The sequence below is a fragment of the Bison bison genome, unplaced genomic scaffold (genome assembly GCF_000754665.1).
Source record: "Bison bison bison isolate TAMUID 2011002044 unplaced genomic scaffold, Bison_UMD1.0 scf7180017864180, whole genome shotgun sequence".
In the NCBI taxonomy this organism is placed as follows: Eukaryota; Metazoa; Chordata; class Mammalia; order Artiodactyla; family Bovidae; genus Bison; species Bison bison.
The window spans coordinates 5,701,917-5,711,364 of NW_011494752.1; the positions used below are offsets into that span (position 1 = coordinate 5,701,917).

At 48.3% G+C, this 9,448-nt stretch overlaps 1 protein-coding gene across 1 annotated transcript; it reads right to left on the bottom strand.

The window, feature by feature from the left end:
• Positions 1–3,885: 3,885 nt before the first annotated feature.
• On the bottom strand, positions 3,886–9,127 carry GIP (gastric inhibitory polypeptide). The gene is made up of 6 exons (XM_010842753.1): positions 9,102–9,127; positions 8,194–8,302; positions 6,579–6,725; positions 5,936–6,025; positions 5,088–5,189; positions 3,886–4,025 (listed from the first exon to the last, which is right to left on the bottom strand). Exons 2-6 carry the CDS (start codon positions 8,283–8,285, stop codon positions 4,016–4,018), a joined length of 441 nt encoding a protein of 146 aa, XP_010841055.1. The 5' UTR covers positions 8,286–8,302; positions 9,102–9,127; the 3' UTR covers positions 3,886–4,015.
• Between the last annotated feature and the right edge of the window lie 321 nt (positions 9,128–9,448).

Sequence of the window (9,448 nt, forward strand, 5' to 3'; positions counted from 1 at the left end):
CTCTTGTGTTTCCTGCCTTGAGAAGTTCCTTTATCATTTGTTGTAAAGCTGATTTGGTGATGCTGAATTCTCTTAACTTTTGCTTGTCTGGAAAGTTTTCCTTGCTGAGTGGAGTATTCTTGGTTGTAGGTTCTTCCCTTTCAATACTTTAAATAATCTTGCTATTCCCTCTGGCTTGTAGTGTTTCTGTTGAGAAATTAGCTGATAACTTACAGGAGTTTCTTTTTATTTGTTGTTTTTCCCTTGTTGCTTTTAGTGTTTTATCTTTGTCTTTACTTTTTGTCAGTTTGATTACCATGTGTCTCGGTGTGTTCCTCCTTGGGTTTGTCCTGCCTGGGACTCTCTGTGCTTCCTGGACTTGGTTGACTATTTCCTTTCCCATATTAGGAAAGCTTTCAGCTAATATCTCTTCAAATATTTTCTCAGGTCCTTCCTCTCTCTCTTTTCCTTCTGGAACCCTATAATGCAAATGTTGGTGCCTTTAATGTTGTCCCAGAGGTCTCTTAGGCTGTCTTCTTTTTTTTTTTTCATTCTTTTTTCTATATTCTGTTCTGCAGTAATGATTCCCACCATCCTTTTCTTCAGATCACTTAACTGTTCTTCTGCCTCATTTATTCTTTTATTGATGCCTTCTAATATATTGTTCATTTCTGTTTGTTTTTTAGTTCTTCTGAGTGTTAGTCATTCAGTCATGTCCTACCCTTTGCGACCCAACCCCATGGACTACAGTCCATGCGACTCCATGGACTGTAGACCACCAGGCTCCTCTGTCTGTGAAATTCTCCAGGCAAGAATACTGGAGTGGGTAGCCATTTCCTTCTCCAGAGGATCTTCCCAACCTAGTGGATTAAATTTGAGTCTCTTGCATTGCAGGCAGATTCTTTACTGTCTGAACAACCAGGGAACCGTTCTTCTAGGTCTTTGATAAAAATTTCTTGTATCTTCTCCGTTCTGTTTCCAAGATCCTGGATCATCCTCACTATCATTCTGAATTCTTTTTCTGGAAGGTTGCCTATCTCCATTTATTTAGTTGTTTTTCTGGGGTCTTATCAGATCCCTTCATCTGGGACATAACTCTCTGCTTTTTCATCCTGATTAACTTTCTGTGGTGTGATTTTCATTCTAACTGCTGTGAGATTGTGATTCTTCTTACTTCTTCTGTCTGCCCTTTGGTGAATGAGGCTTGTGTAAGTTTCCTGATGGGAGGGACTATGTGGGGAAAACTGTGTCTTGTTCTGGTGGGTAGGGCCTTGCTCAGTAAAGCTTTAATCCAATTATCTCTTGATGGGTGAAGTTGATCCCTCCCTTTAAGTTGTTTGGCTTGAGGCCACTCAGCCTTGGGGTCTCTGGGCTCTATGGTAGGGTTAATGGTGAACTCCAAGAGGACTTAAGCCATGGGCCTCAGGACTGCTGCTGCCAAGGCCCCATCCCTGTGGTGAATCACTGCCAACCCATGCATCCACAGGAGGCCCTCCAACACTAGCAAATAGGTCTGGTTCAGCCTCCTGTAGGGTCACTGTTCCTTTCCCTCTGGTCTTTTTTTTTTTAATTGGTTTTGCCAAATATCGAAATGAATCCACCACAGGTATACATGTGTTTCCCTCGGGTCTTGGTGCACACAGATTTTGTTTGTGCCCTTCAAGAGTTGAGTCTCTGTTTCCCCTAGTCCTGTAGAAGTCCTGTAATCAAATGTGGCTGTCCTTCAAAGTCAGATTCCCTGGGAATTCCCAGTCCCTTTGCTGGATCCCTAAGCTGGGAAGCCTTACGTGGGGCTCAGAACCTTCACAACAGTGGGAGATTTTCTTTGATATTATTGTTCTCCAGTTTGTGGGTCACCCACTTGGCCGAGTATGGGATTTGATTTTATCGTGATTGTGACCCTGCTACCATCTCTTTGTGGCTTCTTCTTTGTCTTTGGGCGTGGGGTATCTTTTTTGGTGGATCCAGCGTCCTCCTGTCCATGGTGGTTCAGCAACTAGTTGCGATTTTGTTGCTTTTTTTTTAGGGATGAGTGCATGTCCTTCTACTAGACTATCTTGAACCAGAAGCCAGAAGCGAAGTCTTAACCACTGGACCACCAGAGAAGTCCTAATACCCCCACCCCATGTTTTTAAATTAATGCTGCATGTATGAATAATAATAACAAAAGTTACTTTGTGCCAAGCATTATCTTAAAATTCTTCAACTCTATGAAGTGAGTACTTTTTAATCTTTTTACAGGCAAGAAACTGAGCATCAGAGAGAGGGAGGAACTAACTTGCCAAGTCACAGACCTAGAGAGTGATTTGAATCTAGGTGTGTTTGACTATAGTCTGCTAAAACGTAACTAGATCAAGGGGATAGGGGGACATTGCTATGCTAAGTCACTTCAGTTGTGTCCGACTCTGTTCGACCCCATAGATGGCAGCCCACCAGGATCCCCCATCCCTGGGATTCTCCAGGCAAGAACACTGGAGTGGGTTGCCATTTCCTTCTCCAAGGCATGAAAGTGAAAAGTGAAAGTGAAGTTGCTCAGTTGTGTCTGACTCTTAGCGACCCCATGGACTGCAGCCTAACAGGCTCCTCCGTCCATGGGATTTTCCAAGCAAGAGTACTGGAGTGGGGTGCCATTGCCTTCTCTGATGGGGACATTAGGAAAGATAACTAAGTGGGAAGGAGAGACAGCCTTGCTTTCTGTGGATGCAGGGCAGTGAGAGAAGGCAGCACACCAAGGTGGGAAAGTCTTGAAATGCAGAAAGAAAGAGGTATTGACTTTTGGACACACTGAGTTCTCCCACTTTGCTTCACCTTCCTTGCCATCTCTGTAGTGTGAAATCTGGAATCCTGCAAGAGGCATTTCATGTTCATTCCTCTTCATCTCAATATAATTCTCACCATCATCAGTATGATTGGAGATGCAATAGATCTTCTCTGACTTCCCCCTGCTCACACTCCTTCAAGGACCTGCCCTTACACTAAGGATAAAATCCCAAAGCTTTAATGTGGCCTTTGAGGCCCTGCTTCTGCCCACCTGCCCAGTCTCCACTTGTGCTCTTCTCTCCACCCCATTGCCCGTTTTGCCATAGAACAATACTACCGGCTAATATTTATCGTCTCTCTTCACCAGTTGGCCACTTTATCCTTCAGATCTCACTCAGCTTAGGGTTTCCCTGGTGGTTCGGTGGTAAAGAATCCACCTGTCAATGCATGAAACATGGGTTCCATCCCTAGTCTAGGAAGATCCCACATGCTGCGAAGCAACTGAGCACATGAGCTCTAGAGCCCACGTGCCACAGCTACTGAAGCCTGAGCACCCTAGAGGCTGTGCTCCGCAACCAAAGACGTCACCACGATGAGAAGCCAGTAAGTCACAACTACAGAGTAGCCCCCACTCACAGCAACTAGAGAAAAGCCCACACAGCAAGGAAGACCCAGCACAGCCAAAAAGAAATAAATAAACATTTTTAAAAAATCTCATTCAGCTTAAATGTCATTTTCTCAGAGAGGCCCTCCTGATTGCCTACTCCATCTATGGGTTCTCTGTTGCATGCAGAAATCTTCAGCTGTGGGATCTAGTTCCCTGACTAGGGATCAAACCTGGGCCCCCTGCTTTGGGAGTGCAGAGTCTTAGCCATTGGACCACCAGGGAAGTCCCAGTTTGTATAAAGATTAAGGTACGTCTCCATCACTAGACTGTAAAACCCTTGGGGACAATGATTGTGTCTGTTTCCATCATTGCTGTATCCGCAGCGTTAAGCATAATCCCTGCCTGTGTTAGGTTTCCAATAAGTGTTCATGGAAACAATAGATGAATTAACAGATAGGTAAGAGCCATACCTCCTTTTCACTGAGTAGTGCACACACAGACAAACGTCCAGTTAGTCATCAGTAGACACATAAGTTTTGACAATGAGCACAAACATTTATTTCAGCTTAAACTTAGTTTGATTTCTTTGGAGTATCTTGGAGTGGAGCTGAAGCAAGAGCTGAGTAAATGAAGGGCAGAGTCCAGTTCTGAGCTTGGGTTTGGTCAGAGTCACTGAAATCTGTGCAGAGTGGAGAGAGGAGGGGAATATCGGCTTAGAGTCAGCAAAGTAAGTGTATTCTGGCACCCAGCCATAGTTCAACTCCTCCTACCTCCAAATTACCTTTCTAATGGTAATTATTCCAAAAAGTGCTTAGACTGTTACCCACTTTACCAAGGAGATTTTCTCATACTTTTTTCTCCATTGTTCTGGCCACATAGGGTCCTTCTAACCCTCTTACAGGAAGCCATTCCAGATTTGTTCCCTCAATCCCTCAACTTCCCATCACCGGTCTGAATTTGTTTTGGTTTCTGCACCTTGGCGTCTGCATCTTGAATGAATGTCCTGTCTCACTGTTCGAGTGGCTGGATCTCTCCATGGTTTTGAGTCATCCCTTTGCTTCTAAGACATGATATTAATAAACTGAAAGACTTCCTAGCTGAGGAGGAGGATTCGAGGATTATTGAGACCAGCTGGAGCTACAGAGAAGGGCAACGTTCCTCCAACTCTAGGGGTTTCATCACTGAGAAGCTGCCATGGCACAAGGGTACTGAGGGAAAGCTGAGGATGCTATGGTCTTGGGTGGGTAAGGCAGGTGAGAGCAGCGTCTCACCTGGAGGAAACTGAGGAAGAAGTGAAAGTGGTACGAATATCTGTCAACATTGCCAAACTCTTAATACTCTGCAGATGTTGCTGTCACCCTTTTCCTAGCATTATCTTATTCAAACCCCACCAAATCCTATGAAGTGGTTTAAATAACCCTGACTTTCACAAAAATGCCTCTCTGCGACCCCATGGACTGTAGCTACCAGGCTCCTCTGTCCATGGGATTTTCCAGGCAAGAGTACTGGAGTGGGTTGCAGTTTCCTTCTCCAGGGGATCTTCCCAACCCAGGGGTCGAACCCGGGTCTTCTGCATTGCAAGCAGACGCTTTACCGTCTGAGCCACCTGAGAAGTCTCAAGTTTCAGAGAGTGTAAGTAATTTGTCAGCCTGTGTTGGGGTGAAGATCTGAGCCCACGTCTGACTCCAGAGTGAGAGCTCACAGCCAATATGCAATATGCCCAAAGCTGCTAAACTCCCACCTGAGCCTGCAGAGCTCCATCTGATTCACCATCCAGGCCAGCAGCTCTCGAATCAGTAAATGCTTTAGCAAATCTTCATCACTGGGGTTCTTGGGCAGGGAGCTACAAAGAAGAAAGCCTCTGGCAGGCCCCTTAAGCCCAGGCCCCACCCAGAGAGAGTAAACACTGGGGCTTGGACTGGTGGGACAAGGTGGGGCGGGGGTGGGGGGTGCGAGTCAACACAGCTGCCTCTCAGTTGTCTCAGCTTTCAAAGCTCCGCCCAGATCTGTCGGCCAGGGAATATAGGCTCTTCCATACAGGCAGACAAACAATTCTGGTGGGAGACATCCCACCCACCCACCTCTACAGTTTTCCCAGAGTGTATTCCAACCCCCCAGAGATTACTTTGGGAATGTTCACTCTTTAGAATGATCTGTGTCAATTCCTCAGCTTCCTCCAGAGACAGGGTAACTGATTTCAGGGGACTGGCCTTGGGAGGGTCCTTGTTCCATAAAAGCCTTCCTGAAGTTTAGCAGACAAAAGGGAGAAGCCAGTTTCTGAAGTCCCTCCTGGAGCCTTGAGCTCCTGGACTTGAGTCTCTCCTGGACTTGGTGACTCTGCACATTGTCATCAATCTTAGAAACTCTAGCCCCAAATCCCCTCCCAGGACCCCCATCCCCATTCCTCCTAGGCTATTCCCTTAGGCTTGGGCTGATCTCCAGGAGCTCTGTGAAGACCCCTCTTTGAATTCTGGGTAGAAGAGGATGCTTGTCTGGGGCCTAGCCCTGCTCCGGTCTGGGAAAGGGAACAATGAGGTGGGAGTGAGTCGGAGGCCCCACCCCCACCCCTTCCCTTGCGGGCAGACTCACCCCTGCTCCTCCTTTGCCTCCTCCTTCCTGTTAGACTGATGGGCCAGCTCTAGGGCCCCAGCCTCCCTCTGGGTGATGTTGTGTATCCAGCTGGTAAAATAAAGATTAGGGAATAGGTAGGGCCAGGGGCGATTCCAGATATTCTCCAGTCCAAAGACGCTCCAACCATTTGGTACCTCAATCCAAGGAGCAGAGGGTACCTCTTTCTTCAGTCAACCTCCCAACTGCTTGTCTTCAGCTGCCAGTGAAAAGCTTTTCAAAAGCTACCACGCAGGTCAAACAGCAAAGTCAGGGAAAGAGACTTTGCAAAGAGAAGACCGAGATCAGCTCGTCTTATTTCCAAAGTCTGAAGCTGCCACCACTGAAGAGTCACTGGCAGCAGTTCAGCTCCTCTGCCTTCATCCCCAGCCCCCTAGGGATCCTCTCTGAGCCCAAAACACCTTCCCTGACCCCTCCCCTTAGAAGCAAAGGATTGGAAAATTGCCCACGTCCTGCCCTCAGACCGGACTGCTGCCTGAGCCAGGAGCCCAGGCAGGACTGCCGTGCAATTCAGCTCCCGATCAGCACCTAAGTGAAAGACGACATTGGGCTTGTGCATCACATGGGGCACAGGGAGCAGGGGTTGGGGGTGCACGTGACTCACTCGCTCTTCTTCCCCTTCTGCGCCAGTAGCCAGTTCACGAAGTCTTGTTGGCGGATCTTGTCCATGGCGATACTGTAGTCACTGATGAAGGTGCCTTCAGCATACCTGGTTGCTCGAGGCTGGGAGCCACTGGCCTTAGAGTGGAATCTGAGAGGCAGGGAGGGGAGAGAGAGGGAAACCGAGGTGCCATAGAAGGAGCAGAGAGCGCAACAATAAATGATTGTCACCGCCATCTGAAAAGGAAGCAGCCCATTTCTTGGGAGTCAGTTTTTATGGAGTCACCCTTTTGTCCATGCATCACGCCCCTGGGACTTTATCCTTAACTCAAGAGCCCACTTCCTGCATCCTCAGTATGTGAGGCTCTGGCTTCTGGGCAAAGATCAGAGGTTCCCCTCATCCCCAAGGACTGAATCAGAGTTCCCTCCTTCACTCCTTTTGTCCTGGTGCCACCCAATTCAGTTATTCGGTTCTCAGTTTCCTAATAATGGGCTTCCCTGGTGGCTCAGACGGTAAAGCGTCTGCCTGCAATGCAGGAGACCTGAGTTCGATCCCTGGGTCAGGAAGATCCCCTGGGGAAGGAAATGGCAACCATTTCAGTAGTCTTGCCTGGAGAATTCCATGGATGGAGGAGCCTGGTAGGCTACAGTCCATGGGGTCATAAAGAGTCGGACATGACTGGGTGACTTCACTTTCACTTTTCCTAATAAGAGTGAGCTCTTATAAAACAGGACTTAATATGAGTCAGGTCCTGTACAAGTCCTTTAAAACATAAATTCATTGTGTAGGAGGTAGACACTACATGTCTTTGGCGAGTGAGGCAACCACGAAGCAGAGAGATTAATTTAGCGCAAGTGTGAGCAGGGCTGACCCTCAGCTAGTCTGGGTCCAGGTCTACGGTCTTTAACTTCTACACGATGTTGTCTCAAACTTCCACGACCAAGGTGATAGGGCCGTATGGCTTGTCCTTGCATCTGAGAAGGCCTAACTCTACTCAGACGTGTCTCTCTTGGTCTCCCCAACACACAAACAGAGTCCCCTACTGTGTGTGTGTGTGTTCAGTTGCTAAGTCGTGTCTGACTGTTTGCAACCCCATGGACTGCAGCACACCAGGCTTCCCTGCCCTTCACTATATTTCCCCCTATTATATTCACTCATAACCTTCTCTGCCTCTCCTCACAGCACTCATGACAGTTTGAAGTTTGCTTAGATGGGTCTTTGTCTTCCCCTTGGATCTATACGCTCCATGAGGACAGATGGCATTTGCGGACTGCTCTTCATGTGTATCCCTTGTGCCGAGCACACAGGAAGCTGCCTATAAAATCTGATCAAACGCACAAACAAATGAGCAGTTAAGGCTTTCATCAGGGAGATACTTTCACCTACTTCAGCCACTTCACTGCTGGGAAGTCCTTCCGGAGATTTAACTGCAATCTCTCCAGCTGCAACAGTAGCTGGTAAAAATACTCCCTGGTTCTAGCCTCATTCTGCACCCCGATTACTGTAAGGTTTTCCCTCGAGCATCTTTCTTCTTGGCCTGGGATTCCTCCCTTTCTTACCTGTCTCTTGAAAACCAGAACCCAGTCATCCCCCCAGCCACCTGACCCCTCCTTCTCACCCCAGCTTGGAGTGATCCTCTTCTTTCTCCCCCAGCACCACTGCCAGGAGCAGGGACACCACCAGCAGGGAGAAGGTCTTCATGGCCAGCATCTTCCAAGGGTTCTTTCCTGCGATAAGAGAGAAAAGGACAAGGGTGAGAAGAAAGCCCTGTGCTGAGGGGACAGCCAGTATGGTGGTGCACTTAGGAGCCCTGGAGCCTGTGGGGAATCTGGAAGCTGGGGGCCAGGCCTTGGGAGTTAGAGCTTTTCTAAGACCCTGGAGAAATACCTTGGGGATGGTGAGGGGTGCTGGCATTACAGCTAGAAGGGACATTAGAAGGCACATGGAATGTGGCCAAGAGTGAACCTGTTTTGGGGGTTTTAGGAGGAGTCTAAGCAGGGAGGAAGGAGGGCAGCAGGGAGCGTTCCTGGCAGGAGAAAGCAGTGAAGGCTTGTATGTCTGGATGGCCCCCTTCCTGGCCCCCATGGCTAGACATCATGGGCATGTGAACTGGCAAGATTTTCACCTCCAGAGTCTCCAGCTCTTAAGTTGGCTGTCACCTAAATCATCGCAGCCCTCTGGCCCAAAGTGAAAATCGCAAATAGAAGCCCTCTCCATTTCTCAGACTTCACTGTCCCCACTCAGGGACGTCTGATGCTTCTACCTAGGGCGAGCCCCATTTCCGCAGGGCATCTTCAGCAGAACTTTCCTTCCAAGCCCTGAGCACCAAAGCTAGCTCTAGAGATATGTCGGCTGCAAGACCCTGCCTTCCTGCCTTGTCACCTGAGTATTAAAGGAGCCCTTAAAGCCACCTTCTTATTACCTGCATAGAAGAAAAGTGCTAGGTGCCGAGACCCACCCCTCAGCATCTCGTCCACGGCCACCCCTTCCCAGCTGCTCTTCTACCAGGCTTCCTTTCCAGCTCACCCAGAAGGACAGGGCAGGGGTCTTCTCCTCCTCCCTCCTGGCCTTTCAGAGCCTCAGGAAAGTTTGCCCTGGCTCCTTTATATCCAGGCATCACTGATCTGCTGATTAGCCTAAAAGCATCTTATCTCAAGAAATTAAGCCCACAGCTCCCGCCACATTAAGTCCATTTTACATGTAATAAAGTTGTCCTTTCCACTTGGACTGTGCTAATTGGTGATTAACATTTGGGGATCTCCAGCTGCTGTCTGGGCTTGACCTGTGGGCAGGGTACCTTAAGTGCCCCTTTTCTTCTCCCCTTCCCCTTCTGGGCCCCAGTATCCCCCCCACTTCCTTTATAGGTGCTCTCG